This window comes from Ammospiza nelsoni, chromosome 3 (assembly GCF_027579445.1).
Source record: "Ammospiza nelsoni isolate bAmmNel1 chromosome 3, bAmmNel1.pri, whole genome shotgun sequence".
NCBI lineage: Eukaryota > Metazoa > Chordata > Aves > Passeriformes > Passerellidae > Ammospiza > Ammospiza nelsoni.
This window is the reverse complement of record NC_080635.1, coordinates 48,694,643-48,710,812: the sequence shown is the minus strand read 5'-3', so window position 1 is coordinate 48,710,812 and position 16,170 is coordinate 48,694,643. Positions and strand designations below refer to the sequence as shown.

Sequence of the window (16,170 nt, the reverse complement as noted above, 5' to 3'; positions counted from 1 at the left end):
AAATGAATAACATTTGCTACATTCAGGGAGAAATCTTGGTTCTTATAGCAGGATCAGCATGCCATTCCTTTTGGATTCAACAAGTTTTTCTGTGAAATAAAAGATCTAGGAATATTTCTTAGTTTATAGACAAATCACACAAGTCTGTAGAAGAATGGTAAAATAATTTGACAAATAATGTTAAGAACTCTGTTATGTGCCTATTCTTTCAATTTTGAAGTCTTTTCAGCCTCCGGCCTTTGAGAGTTTGTAAATATTTTGTGAAGCTATTTGTTCTCTTCATTTGCTATTAACATTGAATCAGTTCATTGTTTGCTAACTCTTGACAAAATTAATCTCAGTTGCACAAAGGAGACAGTAAATTGAAAATTCCTGCGTATTCAAGAAGTGTATCAAGAATACTGAGGAGCTACTTTAAATGTTGCCCTTGGGCTATAACAGTTAAAGCTGAAGGCCAAACTTTTATTTTTGCCTACTTCAAATGACGTGAAATAGATTGGTTTTCATAACGAAAGCGTTGGACAATTGTAATTAACAATATTAACTTGCTAATCAAGGCAAGCCTACAACCCTGCTACTGATTATTTTTTCTGGCTGCTAGGCCATGATTTTGGATCCAACTGATGTGGTTGCCAGCTGCTTCTGGCATGTGGAGCGCTGGCACAAAAAGCTGCTGTGGTGTTCCAGAGTGCTGATGGTTTATGTTTATCTTCTTATTCTGTCAGCCTAGGAAGAATGTGTACCAATGTATGTGATTTAGCTTCCATCAAAATCCTTTTTTTTTTAGGATGTTGGGGAAACACAAGTTTTCAACCTGTGGTGGTTGCAGATTATTGTTCCTTGTTAAATGTGTTACAACATCTGCAAGTTGAGTACGAGATTTACATTTTAAATCATGTTTGTGGTATTTTTTTTTCTGTCAAACATCACTGAAAAAGTTAATGGAGTCTTTTATTTTGACATCAATGTTCAAGGACAAGAAATTGAGTTGGAAAGCAAATAGATTAGTACTTGCTTGAGCAAAGTCCATTTCCTAATTAGGGAGAAATAAGTGAAAAAAACCCCATGATCCAGGGGTATCTGAATCTGAATCCAGGTAGTATCACTACAGAAGTTTTTACTTTTGAAACCTGCAGTGCAAATTAACATCTCTTCAGCCACAGCAATTTCTCTCTTTGCTGCTGTTAGATTTTCCTTTCAGCTGAAGTTGGTGGGCGTATGCAGCATCTAATGCAAAGGATCTAAAGCTGTTCTTTGCATAAATACTTAACAGGCTTGTGAAGTGATGCATGGATTTGGCAATAAGCAATCCAATTGGGAGAAAACAAGAACATAAAAAATTGTGAAGCTGAGGATTGGAGGCGACAGAACAAATTCTTGTTGAATAATTGTTTTACCTTATCACTAAAACATTTCTGAAAGCCCAAGTTTGATAGCTAAGTAATTTGGCAATTTCTTTCAATGTCAGACCCTGTCAGATTGAAATGGTTTAGAGGTTCCAGAAAGTTTCTAGACTCCAATTTCAAGTTAGCATTCTGTCAGTTTGTTCAGACATTATTTCCTTATCTTGAAGAAATAGTCAACAGTAATCAGGACCCAAGGGTGCAGAAATAATCAGGTTTTCAAATGCTAGTATTTGGGTTGGAGCTACAGTCAAAGAGGAGTCCTCTGCTGGTACATACAGTTGGTAGCTGTTGAGTCTTGTGCAGGTACACCTTTCTAGCAGAAGAAAAGACTAAAAGGCAGAAAATGAAAATATGATTGAAGTAAAGCTGCAGCCTGAAATTTAAACTACTTTTAAAATTACTTTTATAATTGTTTAGGATTATTCTAAGGTTTGCTCTTTTGGCATTAATTTAGATGACATGTGAACTTACTTTTATTGAGTTATATCTTTTGTCAGTCTCCTTACTTGAAATCAGCCTTATCTGCATCTGAAAACTTCTAAAATCCTTTGCTCTTTAAAACTTGAAAGTAGATAGATTCCAAAGGGAGATTTAGAGACTATAGGAGCATTGTGATTTAAGTTTGACATGACAACAATCAAATATCTTAAATAATTTTTAAAGGTGACTGTAATTTCTTTTTTTTTTTTTTATTTGGAATGATTTATGAGTTTTAGAATACCTTGCTTTCTATTTTTAGTTCAGCCTAAGGTTCTACTTTGTCTGTTCATCTCTTACTTTGGTCGTGTACTGGCTTTTCTACTTTACCTCAAACTTGTCTTATATATTGCTGTTTGCCTGTTGCCTTATTTCTACCTTTTGGTAGCATAGACTTTGCAATGTAGGATATCAAAAAGACATTTCTTTAATTCCTTTCTGGTGGCTTTCTCTTTCAGGATAACATTTTGTCACCTGCCTTTCCAAAGCAAATGGCTATATGTGGGCACTGAAAGAGGAAACATTCACATCGTCAATGTGGAATCATTTACTCTCTCAGGCTATGTCATCATGTGGAATAAAGCCATTGAACTGTGAGTTTAACCAATTTTTGTTTGCGGAGGGGAGGGAACAGCAATGTCCCAGCTCTTGTTAACATCAGTTGCAGGAATGTCATTGTTTTCTAGAGAGGCCTCCATATTCATCTTACTGCACTACATACACTATCAAAGTGCACAGTCATGTAGATATTTTTATTTTTAAGAATATGAGGTGCTAATGTTAATATATGTTTCTTCAATTTAGCAGTATTTTATTATAGCTCCTGGGATGGACATGGAAATAGACAAAACAAACAGTATAGAAATAGATTCAAAAATCTCTGTGTTGAGATAAAGCAGAAGAAAAAATAATATACATTAAAATATGGTGTAGCTGGTACTTGGACAGACATGTTGCTTCTGCAGTTGGGGATTAAAGACCAAAGGGTAAAGATAATTCATTTTTTAAGAGGGCTGATATATTCTGAATTGGAAGTGACTTTCTGAAATGCAAATTTAAATAAGTCTATGCCAAGACCAAAATACATTTTATAGCTATTGTCACTGCATCTCCTTTTTTCAATGTTAAAATTTTATGCACAAATATAGGGGATAGTGTGAGAAAGATGTAGTTGTGTGCTGCTCTTTCTTGTGCTGGTGTTTTGTTCCCAGTACATCATTCCAAAATACATGAAGTCTGTCACTTGCCAAAAGGTGTTGAAGCAAACACAGCTCTGTATTAGTCCATCTTCTTCAGTAGCAGGAAGTCCACATAAAGTGTTAATTCTGTGTTATTGTAACAATGGCCATCTTGGGCAGTTTATGAATGGTGGCAAAACCTGTATTCCAGTGTAAAAGTAAACATTTGATCCTACAGTGTCAATTCTGTAACAACAGATATTAGGATAAAATGTTTAAAGTTAATGTGGTTTTTTTGTTTGGTTGGTTTTGGTTTTTTTTAATGTCGTTGTTGTTGATAGGCAATAAATTAGTCTTTCCTTAAGACAGAAACTAAATGTCTACAAACAGACACAGTATTTATGGGCTTGAAGATAAAAGTGAAAGTAACTCCATTTTGAAATGTCACAACTTGCTTATGTGGAGTCTGTATCTGCAGAATCTGTATTACTTCAAATCATTTTGAGATGCCATTTAGGGCAGGGGACAATTCTTTTTAATGGAAATATTTCTTTTTCAGGTCATCCAAATCTCACCCAGGACCTGTTGTCCACATTAGTGACAATCCAATGGATGAAGGAAAGGTAGGATATTTTAAAGACTATTCGATACATTATTTTCACACCAAGACTTTTTTAAAGTTTACATACCACTGCTATTTAAGGAAGGATTAAGTATGTGAAGAACAACAAAGGTTTTAGGCCTTTGTTGTAAGTAACATAAAGGTACTTCATTGAAAGTCACATAAAACCAAGTACATACATGAATGTAGGACACATTACTGGAATAAATCATCTTGTAATTTGAAAACAGAGATGAAAATGATTAGCTGCAAAACTTTTGGAAATAAAAGCAGAGACTTTTACTTATGGTGATAAAAATTAAGATGTTACAAAAAAAAACCCAATTAATCATAACCAGAATGCTTAAAGTGGGATAGAAATTAATTCCACTTTATCATGCTCTTGTGTGTTATTTCACAACTTTAATATGCTTATTTATATAGCATATTTTTATAGAATACCATGTACTTTGTCTTTAGATTAACTAATCTGAGGGTTTTGTGGAATTTGGTATCTAACTCATACTCCCATATTAGGCCATTTATTATGATCACTAGATGCTGTTTGCTGATGAAACTGGCCTACCGAAAAACAAGATATTTCAGAAAAATAAACCAAAATATGTGAGAAAGATCTATGTATTAGACTTGTATTTTCATTCTTATGAGATAGTATTAACATAATCATCTGTTCATCTTTAAAAAAGTTTTACAGTGCACGTTCTTGAAGCCCTTGCAAGACAGGAGTCCTTGTCTTGTGACATACAATTTTGCTTACTAGTGCTCTACATAGGCTGGAGGAATATTTTTTGTCTGCGTTGTGTTTTCCATGTCAGTAGTAGATTAAATTGGAGAGAGGGAATGATCCCACTGTCTTAACAGTGGTTTGAAAGCTTTAGCTATTTATCAGCTTGTACCCTAAACACCTGAGGTTTCAGTCCAGCAGAGAATTTAATGAGTAGAGTTTTTTTTTTATTAGTATGATGCTCACTGCAGTAATTGCATAACTAATGGGTTTCTCTGTTGAATTAGGTTTGAATCACATTCCAGGCTTATGGGCTGTAGCATATGAATGCAATGAAGCTGTTGTAATTTCAGGAAATACAAGTGATCAATTAACTTTGATGTATTCCACCCCACATCCAATTATTGTCAAAGTTTAAAAATTACTGGTTTTATTCATCAGGCTATAAATAAGTGTTTTGAGATCTTGACCTTATGCTTTTCTTATTTCTTGTAAAGAAAACATTACTAAAAAAGCCCCGTGTAGTTGCAAAAATTCCGCATGTACACACTTTTAAAATGTGTTCGTGCTTTTAGCTTTCTAATCACAGTGGATTTTCTAATGTTTTAAGTTAAAATAGAAAAAGTATAGTATATGACATATAATCATTTAAAAATAATCTTGCCTACATACACATAATCTTAATGGGAAAAATTGAATATTCACTTCTACTAGATCAAACATGTCTAATATTTATGAAATTTTAGTGCTGTGTAGCACTGAAAGAGATGAAATATTTTATTTGTAAGCTTGTAGGACATCTATTAGAGCTGGAGACAACTGTATACTTTGAAAATCTTAACATTCTGAAAACACTGTCCAGGCAAAACCTCTAGGTGTGGCACTACATTTTTCCTACTGCCTTATGTTGGACATGGTTTATGTCTTTTTTTTCCATTAAGAGAAGTAGCAGTTAAGTTAGGAGACTGAAACACTTAAATAGTCAACAATGTCTTGGAACAATTGTTATGAGCAATTTGAGTCTTCACTCCCTGCAGTAAAGATTTAAACTTGCTTCTTGCAAAAGGATTATTTGGGAAATTATCTAGTTTAGTTTATCTAGCTTTTTTCCCACGAACAAATAATGTTTTTGAGGTTCCTTCAGCCAGTTATCTCAATTGTGATTAACTTCTGGAGAAACCTCATAGTATATAGTTTCTTAATAGACAATGAATTCTTACTGAGAACTTCAGGGGGAATGTTGTATTCTTACAGCAAATTTAAGCAGAATGAATTCCAGTGAGGGAAATGCACAATGAAGTTCTCCTTTTCAACACCTGTTATTTTCACTCAGGGTGGAATACCCATAGCAAGGGTTAATATAGATGTTTCTGCAACTCAAAGTGATTTCCAAGGAAATTTCAGAAGGATACTTTGATTTTTTTCTAGTTTTACATGAATGTCCATTATATTTTCTGGAACTTGAGGCCAATAAGTACAAAGTAAACCTTTCTAATATTGAGGCCTTTGCCTCTTTAATTTTTGTTTTTATAACTACTTGCTGTTACTACATGTACTATTATGCTGCATGTCTTTTTGGACAAGAACCTCAGGATTGCAAATGATATCATTTTGATTTTCCTTATAAAGAATTAATATATTTTCTTATTGCAGCTACTGATTGGCTTTGAATCTGGGACGGTGGTATTATGGGACCTGAAGTCAAAGAAGGCAGATTACAGATATACACATGATGAGGTAACATTTTTCATCTGCATTACTTACTCTGAGCATATAATTCACTACTCAAATAGTGATTTTTATTATTTTTTAATCTCCTGCTTCTGTCACCAGTGGATCAATAAGTAGGTCTCTTTGAAATTGCAAGTACTGGAAGTTTTCTCTAAAAGAGCAGTAGGGCTTGGATCATAAACTTCAGACCAAACAACTTCACTGAGTTTAAGTGTGTAAAGTAATGAATGGTGGCATGGATTGGATTTCTTCACTAAGCTTTTAGATCTTATTTATCTTAATTGTGTGTCTTTCACCTGTGTTAAGGGCTTAAGTTTAAAGAAGATGGTTTATCAATTTCTGTAATTTGGAATCTCTCACATATTCTGGGAACAGCAAGAGAAAAGGGTAGGGGAAAAAGCACTAAATAAATAGTCTCACTACAACATTTCTCTAACCACCTTTTCTCTGTAGAATAAGATCATGATCAATTCTCTTTGAAATAAGACTGGGGAGGCTTAAAAAAATGGTATTAGGTGCCATTCATTTCTTTAAAACTTGATTCTTGACAGAACAGACTTTTTGAACAACTGAGATTAGGAAAAATGAGTCAGCATAATATACAAGTTGATGTATTTAATTTAAAATAATATAAAATTGGTCTTGATTGCATTTTGTTAACTGTAAAATAGCTTTGTCATTGTTCAGTACCAGCTTTAGGGTTTTTGTTGGGGAAGGGGAACAGGGTTGTTGGGTTTTTTTGGTGGCAGTTCTGGCTCAGTACTTGTACTTCTGTGTATTCTACCAATCAAGAGTTTGCTTGGAGGAGGAGGCTCTGAAATAGTCTAAGCCTTAGATCATCAGAAATGTCCAAATAAGCCCCAGAATGTGTTATGGAAAGAGCAATCTTTCTCCCTTCCATTTTCATTGCACGAACCTAATTAATTCCCTTTATCTTTTTTTTCTTTTTTTTTAATTTACTCATGTCTTTATCATCTTTTTCTTCCTAGACCTCTTACTTGTTGTATTCTTCCCTAACTTTTTTAACCATTCTATTTTATCTTTGTTTTGTAAAACAGAAACACAGTAGCATAGTATATATGAAGATGTGGGCACACTGGATTTGTCATGTGGAATAATTGTCTTTGGCCTTGCTTTCTTTCTCTCTTGATCTTGATATTGGATTAGCCTTTTAATGCTGCAAGCATAAAGCAGATGCTTCCTTGAAACAACCAACTGTAAAACCAGAGACTTGTTCTTCAGGTGTCACTTGTCAGGTCAAAGTCCTGACAATTAGGCATTGTTTTTTATTGACATAGTTGGACAGTAAAAATTGAAGTTTTTTGGCAGTTTTTCACTGAAATCCTGATTTCTGCTTTGAGTGTGGTTTGGTACTGTCAGCAGACTTTACTGTCTTAATATTGTTGTTCTAGTTTTCCAAGTTGCTTATGAAGAAACTGAGCAGATGAGATCCCTGAGGGTCTCTACCATTTAACTTCATCCATGAACTAATCAATTAGTGCCAGCCTGTCTTTACTCCAGATTGCTTTACTTCCTTAACCAGTTATTTACTTATTCAAAGCTATCTAATCTGTTTAGTTTTAGCTTCCTTTGAGATACATTGTTCAAGGACTTTGAAAATTTTGTAGACAGTTTAAGTGGTGTTTCCATGAACCTCATGCCTGTTACCATTCTTGGAGGTTTGACTACAACTGCCTCTCATGTTGAGAGGCATTTAGCATGTTGACTACTTCTGTCTGGTGTATTATACTCATCCATATGTCAATTAACTCTATTCTTTATTAAAATTTTGTTGCAGTTTCTAGAAACTTACCTAAGGTCAACACCATGCTGCTTATTCTGGTTTTTTGTTTGTTTTTGTGTTTTGGTTTTTTTTTATCTTGTGGTCCATTTATTTAAAAATTAATATCTCTCTCAGTACTTTTTGGAACCAATTCTGACTTGAGAGGCTGCAGAGATCAGGGAATTGTTCAGATGTTAAATCTTTGAATTTCTTTAGGATTTAGAAGTGAATGCATCTAGATCTTAAGTTTGAGGATTTTTTTTGCAGAAGAAGTAATGAAATACCTCAGGTCAGACCCAGTAAAGAAGTGTGTTTATCATAACTTGGGAATGGTTAGGAAGGGAAGAGAAAAAAGTGATAATCTGGTAATGTAGTGGTTTCCTTGCTCATGGTAGTGGGCACACAGAAGAATCAGAATGGAGCAGTGGAGCAGTGCCCTGTCTCAAGAGATCTCCTCTGTCTCTGGTTACTGTGACACAGAGCAAAGTTCTTGGCCATTTTGTTTCCTGCTAACAAACTGTGTGAATTTGGACATTTCTGTGCAGAGAATCTTTCTGGCCAGCTTCGTGTTGGTTTCCTGGTTTCATGGCGTTGTTAGAGAACTTCTTTCATACACTGACTGTAAGGGCTGTGTTCCATCATGGACATGTGTGCCAACCTACCCTCAAGGGACAGGGAGCATCTCATGTCACAACATGCTTCGCCTCTTCTCTCACTGAGGGTAATGCGTGTGACATTCTGCCCCGTCGCAGGAGCAGGACTTGAAGCCTCAGGATTTATGCACTTGGTTCTCCGCTTGTTCTTGATGAGGGCTCTTCTGAGTGAGGAGTTGACAGCCAGTAAGAAGAGAGCTACTTAGTCCAATCTTGTCACATTTGCCATCTTAGTGGGTGGCTAGGCTTCCTCAGGCATCATGAGCAGGGTGGCCAGGACATTGATACCATAAAGAACATGTGCTTGAAACTTTGCCATTGCATTGGTTTCCTCCTCTCTCATCGCTTTGTAGTTGATGTTATTCTTAAAGCATGCAACTGGAAGGTCTTTCACCATCACTTGATGCAACTTTCTTAACTCAAAACTTCAGATGTGTGCAGGGATCCAAATGTCATCCTTTCTTCCTTAGCAGAGGAAGATCATAATGAGGGTCAAAATCTCGGCATGTTCAGAGGTCTTTGGGAAGATACCTATTATTTCCTGAGGGAAGATGTTGAATCCAATTATATGGGTTTGTAGCTTCCTGCTTGGTTTCATTTCAAGTGGCCTGACCTTTAGGAGGCTTTCTTGAAGCAAATTCCCATGTTGTGGTAGGGCAGTCTCATTTGTTGCCTGAAAGCCAGGTTAATGGAACTCAGTGCACACCTTCTTCCTCTCTGAACACGTGTGCCTTCCCAGTGCCCGGGGCCAATAGCTGCAGCACAAGGACTCTAGGACACTCACCCCAAGCACAGGAGCAGGTGGGTGACATTAACCATGGCTGAGGGAAGCAGCTCTAGGTCATGATTAGGGTTACTGCTGATTGCTGGCATGTTCTTCCCTCCAGAACATTCTACTTACAGGAAAATTCAAAGAATTTAGCTATAATTTGTAGTTGATCTTTCTATATTATGAATTAAATCCTGAACTTAAAGAAATGCATATTTTTTATTATAATAGCAATACTTTGAATACTTAAAATTACTTAGAATAATGTGCAAGTGTAACATTCTTTTTCAGAGAATTTGGAGGAAATTATTTGTACATAGTGGAACTGTAACTGCAAATGAACTTTTGTTTAGGAAATTTCTTTGAAACCTTTTACTCAAAACATCCCTTTTGTCTTGGGCAGGCTCAATGAAACAGTAAGACTAAATTCCTTTTGCATCATTCTTAAGCCTTTTATATGCAGACATTGAGGATTTAAGGAAAGTACACTGTGCATTTCTGTGTGAAATACAGTTTATATTGCAGTCATTTCCCAACCAGTATGTTCATGAAAGAAATTAAACAAATTTCTCAAGTATTTCTTTTTCCTAAAAAAAAAACCCAAATCCCTCAAATGTAACTTCTGAAAACTAAAGCTTGTTTTATAATCAAGTCTGTTCTTCAAGTAATATTTTGTTTGTTCTGATGTCAAGTAAGCTTTGACAGCATTAACTATAATGCATTATAGATTACTATTTTTAGACTCACTGTTCTGGTACATGGTTGAGTGTAAGAGATTATTTTAGAGCATTAAAAACATGTCAAAGTAGCTTGTGGAATTAAGAGGACAGGAGAAAGAGAAACAACCCCAGTATGTGACTTGCCAGAACCCAAAGTGTGTCAATGTATTTCATTTCATCGAAACAATCTTCATGTTGTATTGTCATTTAAGTCTCATTAGCTACATTTTTTTGTTTGTTTTCTTCCCTTCACAGCATTTTTTCCCTTCTTTAGGTTGTTGACAAGAGAGTTAGCATAGGTTTAAAATACTTTCTTTGTATATTTTGGTGAACTGGTAGAAAAAGAGTCAGTATCATCATCCATTCATGTTTAAGCAAAAATGCTGCCCATATCCTTGGAAATTAAAGGACTGTCATAATAAGGCTTTGAAATCTGGATAAGATATGGTAAATAACCAGGCTGGTTTGCAGAATAACTAATCATGGACTTTGCCACTCATGCACAGTGTATTTCAAGCTCAGTTAATGTCGCAAGAGTAAAGGATCATTGAGAAATCCAAGGAATTATGAAAGGACTTATCAATGTCTCTAGTGTATTCTATATTTGCAGTAGTCTAAATTTGGTGTTAGAAAACTGGATTAAAATATTTCTCTTGAAAACAGGGTAAACTGCTTGAATGAATAACTTCTGTGTTTACATGATTGAAATCCTCCACACGCTGTTCTGGTTTTGGCTGGAATAGGTTTAATTTTCTTTCTAGTACCTACCAAAGAGTTGTGTGTTTAGATTCACTATGAATAACTTGGATAACACACTGATGTTTTAGTTGTGCTGAAAACTTATTTTTATTGAAATTATTATACTGTTCTTACCTCAATCCATGAGTTGTACCTTTTTTTTTGATTCTACCCCTCATCCCTCTGGTGAGTGAACAGCACTGTGGTGCCTGGTTGCTGCCTGGGGTTAAATCATGACAGATGAGAAGAGTGGTCTCAAAATGTTCCAAAATCATATGCATGTGGCTAAAATATGTATGAATTTAAAAGAATGGGATTATTTGTATCAGTATTTAATGAACTGAAACAGCTAAATTCCCCTAGTGGAAAAATACCATAAAAGCTTCGGTCTTTATTGATGAACTTGTCTCTTAAATTGCAAGGTTGCATTTAAATTATTCATTTTTGTACTTCCTAAAAGTACCAAGAACTAATAGTTATTTTCAGGGATATTTAGAAGCTATTGCAGAAGAAAATAAATTTTGCAAAATGTTTTTAAGTATGCAATAATCTCTTGAAAAGCTAGTGATATACTTAAGGTATTTCTGTAGGAGTCTTGCATATAAATGCTTTTAATTTTGTTCCTCAGACTTTTCTTGGTTTATTTGTGATTGCTAAGTCTCCCTTAGTTAACTGCTGCAGTAGCTGCAAAAATGTTTCTGTCTTAAAATCAGGTATACTCACCTTCTTTGCAGGCAGCATGGCAGTAATTTTTCCACATGGGATCATCTTTCTGGAACAGATGGTGAATTGATTTTGTGTTTGAGTACAGCCTGTCTCTACATAAAACTCAGGCATAGATTCTACAATTTCTAATAAAGTTTAGGCATATGTAGGACAGCAAAGTCAATTGTGTTGTTAGTCAAAAAAGCAAGATTCAATTCCCCACTTCCCCAGAAAATACATAACTGTCTCAGAAGTTTTGAAACAAACTTCCCTAGAGTTCAGAACAGGTACCTTAAATTTGAAGTAAATGAAGGGGATAGTAGGAATATTTCTAATAGGAAACTTACAGTGGTAATTAATTAAATATAAAGTTTTATCTAGACAAAGTTGGTTACCTTTTTCTTGGAGTTCTTTCTGTTTGAGTTTCTGTAAAGGTTCCCTGAATTTGGTTCATGTTCGTAGATGGAAGGACTCAGAATGAAAGTTAGGTCAGGACTTAGTTTACCTGTGCAGACAACTCCAATAATAGATACAAATGCCTTAAATATAACAACAATCATCTGTGATACTTGAGTATGATCTTGTTATAAGGGGTTACTTTCTGGTCCCATGTGACCAGAAATTATTTGTGACACAGTTAAATCTGCACCAGCTGATATAAGCTTCCTGCTGCATTATGGTACCAAAAAGAAAACAGGAAGTTTTAATCATAGTGAGAATTAAGATTAAAACATAATGTTTTATTCTGCATCAGTAAGTTTTGTGTAAAATATTAGAAAAAAAATATACTACTCCTAGTGGCTCTTTAGTGTCTTAGAAGATTTGTTTTGCAGACACAGTGGATTCTGCTCCATTTTTCTATTTTATGCATTCCTCCAGATTCCAGCACTAATATTAACTCTGGAAAATGTTAAAACTTCTTTGCTCTTGTGTATAGAGATGATTTTTCAGATATCAGTTTTGTTTTGGTGATTGAGATTCTTGCTAGTGCTATCAGCTAACTCGTACTACTTAAGGTTATTGCACTCTTTTCATTATAACTTTCTTGTCACTAGGCCAGCTTGTTGTGTACCTTGAGATAGTGCTGGAGCTACTTATGAAGTTGGGTTTTATTTTTTAGGCTTACAAGAATTTGTGAATTGTGTGATTGCAAAGGATATTGCTCTATGCAAAAGTTATCAGCCCACAGAGTTGTTAGTTGGATTATTTAAAAAAACATAAAGCATATTTTTCAGTTACATTTTAAAAAATATTTAGCTGCATTACTAAATATAACAAGTGACTCTTAAACTAAAGAGACTAAAACTAGGCAGTAAATAGCCATAAAGCCAAAAGGCTCGTTGTTCTCTTTCAGAGGTTCGTTTTTTTTAACCTCCATGTTCCTTGCAGAAAGTGAGAGCAGTCATTCTTCTCCTTTGTGCTCAGATCTTTTTATCTTCTTAAGCATTAATGCTGTTTCAAGAGTAACAAGTTGTTGCATTTCCCTTCTCCTGGCATCTCTTTCAAGAAAGGAAAGAAGTGATCATTTCTCAGATTTTTCTTGCTTCCTTTTGTGAAACTTGCTCTTTTACTGTAGAAATAGTTCTTAAGACCTATTTCTACATAAATGTGAATCAAACTGTTTCATTTACACTATGGGCTGCCTACTGTTGTCAAGGTTAGACTTCATATGGAAGATAATGTAAAATGTACTGACTATATTGTATTGCCAAGTCTGCTGTAGACATTTGTTTTGTCAGTGATGAGCTTTTTTAAATGCAACCTTCTCTTTACTGTCTGCACGCTCAAAATTGTTGACCCTTTGCTTTATTTGGTATGATGTTGGTAAATAAAAACTCAATATTTATGCAAGATTTCTTTTATAATACCAGTTTTTGCTATATAAAAATTTATTTGACAGGCAGAATGAGCAAGAGAATTTCACTTTGATAGTAGGACACATCATGTGAGGCAAGTAGGTTTGTTTCTGAGCTACATGTGTAAATGTCATACTGGTACACAAAATCTGTCTTAAAAAAATCTATAGTGATTCCACAATACATAGGGAGCAATATTAAATTTCACAAAGAAATGCTAAACTTAATATGTAGTTTACATATGTCCAGATGTTATATTAGTTTATATTGGGGAAATCTTTTTTGGAGACTCTAGACTCATGTAGCATAGCCATTTTCCTCTATCATTTAAGCTCTGGATTCTCCCATTCAGTTTGCTGGAACCTGTCTTGTCTCTCTGTATAACTTCATGAAATATGAAGACCTGATTTGTGTATAATCAGGTTGAGCAAAGCTCACTTGGATCTGTCCTGAGATGTGCTCTTCACCCAGTGATTACTGCTTAGGTTGTCATTGCTGGTCACATTTCTCTACTGCTCACACACCCAGGTTTCCTCACAGAGGAAATAATCCCAAGGCCCCTGCAGAGCTGGAGTGAGTGTAAGCCCTTCTTACAGACAGAATCACTACTGAAGGTACCCACTGAGGGTAAAGTCCATCAGTTTTCACTCATTCAGCACCTGCTTTTCTAGCTTAGTAATGTCTTCATTATAAAATTTAGCTTTTCAGTAATACCAAAGTTCCATATGTCTTGCAGTTAACAGTTCCTTTTGCACCTTCTGGATAGTAGAGAAATGCTTTAAGGTTTCATTATGTACTGATACTTTCATGCTATAACTAAAATTCCTTTGAATATCAGTTAATGGTTCCATCATGTTTCCATATACTAACAGAAGTGCTGGAAGCAGAAATGGCACCAATCCTTTCTTGCTAGTCAATATTTTTGCCTTATTTGTATTCTTTGCATCATTGTTTACTTTCCTCTTGCCTGAAGGCAGCAACTAGATTTCATTTATTTAGCTGATTTTTCTGTAGCTTTTATGTGGCATGGTGTAATTATTCCATTCCTAATTTTAGGAATCTAGAGATGATTTTGTATTTATGGAAAGATTTACTAGTAGATTCTTGTGCTTTGCTGCACCTCAAAGCTGCCATTGCAATATTAGAGTGACCAGGCTAATACTTTGCTTTCATCATCATAATTTCAAAAAAATCTTGTTGCTTCAATTTGTGTTTTATGGAAGTTTTGACCTAATGCTTGCCTCTTGTGCACATTCACATAAACATCTCAAAACAATATGTAGTACTTGAACTTAATAATCTCATCCCATATTTTTTGTCTGGACAATATGTTTTTCCCAATACTGAAAATTTTGGTTAGCAAAGCTTAAATAAGTGCTTGCAGTTATTGTTTTCATGTTACCCTTCATGGGAGAGTGCTTCAGTACTCTGCTGAGGAGGGTAGGTTCCCCCTAAACAGAGAAGACAGTATTTTTGATGGGTAAAGTGTGTCTGAAAGTACCACTCATGTAAAAAAAAAAGCTTGGAAAACTTGATGTGGTTAAATTAAGACATAATAGGATAGGTATTATTTAATTAGTAATTTTTCTAATTGGCATTTTCTGTTTAATGTCATTGAGGAAGGTATAAGAATAAAATGATAATAAGATACACAGCTGATGTTGTTCTGCTTTCTCTTGCATAGGCTATCCACTCTGTGGCTTGGCATCATGAAGGCAAACAATTCATTTGTAGTCACTCAGATGGTACCTTGACCATATGGAATGTAAAATCTCCTACCAAACCATTCCAGACAATCACTCCACATGGTAAGGTGAAAATGAATACCCAATGCACTTGACAGCTCTTAAAACACAGAGAACTTGTTTTTAATAGAACTGTGTTTTGCAAAAAACAAGTATTAAAAGTGTACTTGCAATGCAGTAAAAATCTTTCTCAGTCATGCCCGTTTCTCATAGATTTCACTTGAAAAAGAAAAATCTTTATGAAATAAGAACCCAAATCTGTTCAGCTTTCTCTAATTCTGTAAACTTAAAGCTTGTCTTTTAGACAATGACACTGATCTCAGAGTTAACGAATGCATATTTTGCAGGACTTGCTTTTTGTTATATCAGAATCCCATAGATTGTTTAAAATACATATAAGCAAGTACCTGTTTTATGTATAAATGTGTAGATTACCACACAAATTTTTGGGAGGGTTTGTAACAGAACAAGAATAGCATCTGGTACGATGTTCCCACTTCTGAGAGGTCTTGCATTAATGTTAATCTAGGAAATTATCATTCCATGTTGTTCTTCTGTGAAGTATACTGCTGCTCTTCTAGTAAGTTGTACACAAATGCCAGGCTTACATGATGTGCATGTCTCTATTTCATGTCTTTGCAACTTATTTACTTAAGATTTTCAAGTGTGGATGTATCAGTAAGGATAATTATGAGAGAATGGGCTTTTCATGCTCAATTGAAGTCTTAGCCCTTAAGGACAATACTTAGGGTAAACCTCACTTTACTTGTAAGCTGACCAATTTTAATTGCAAAAGGGTAGGCACAACATAAATTTTAAATCTCCTAGTGCTACTTAAAACAGCACTTTAGGGGAGGATTATATGTTTGAAAACAAATTTTCTACAGCAATCAGGTTTAGAGTTGCTCTTTTTCCTAAACCTTCAAAGTTGGTGTGCTGAGAGCTTTAAGAAATGTTTAATTATATTATTCCAAGGCATACTCTATTACTGTCAAAGTTGTTGAATATATGTTGTGTGAATTTTATACTTCTCAAGCTGCACAGTGAATTTCATTTCTTGCCAT

General features: G+C 34.9%; 1 protein-coding gene across 8 annotated transcripts in view; it reads left to right on the top strand.

Moving 5' to 3' along the window:
• STXBP5 (syntaxin binding protein 5) overlaps positions 1-16,170 on the top strand; it is a 104,055-nt gene that overhangs the window by 37,788 nt on the left and 50,097 nt on the right. For all 8 annotated transcript variants that reach the window (XM_059467241.1, XM_059467239.1, XM_059467236.1 and 5 more), the window contains exons 5-8: positions 2,342-2,476; positions 3,621-3,684; positions 6,061-6,144; positions 15,046-15,169. In XM_059467241.1, coding sequence (XP_059323224.1) covers positions 2,342-2,476; positions 3,621-3,684; positions 6,061-6,144; positions 15,046-15,169 — 407 coding nt within the window. The remainder of the gene's footprint in view (positions 1-2,341; positions 2,477-3,620; positions 3,685-6,060; positions 6,145-15,045; positions 15,170-16,170) is intronic.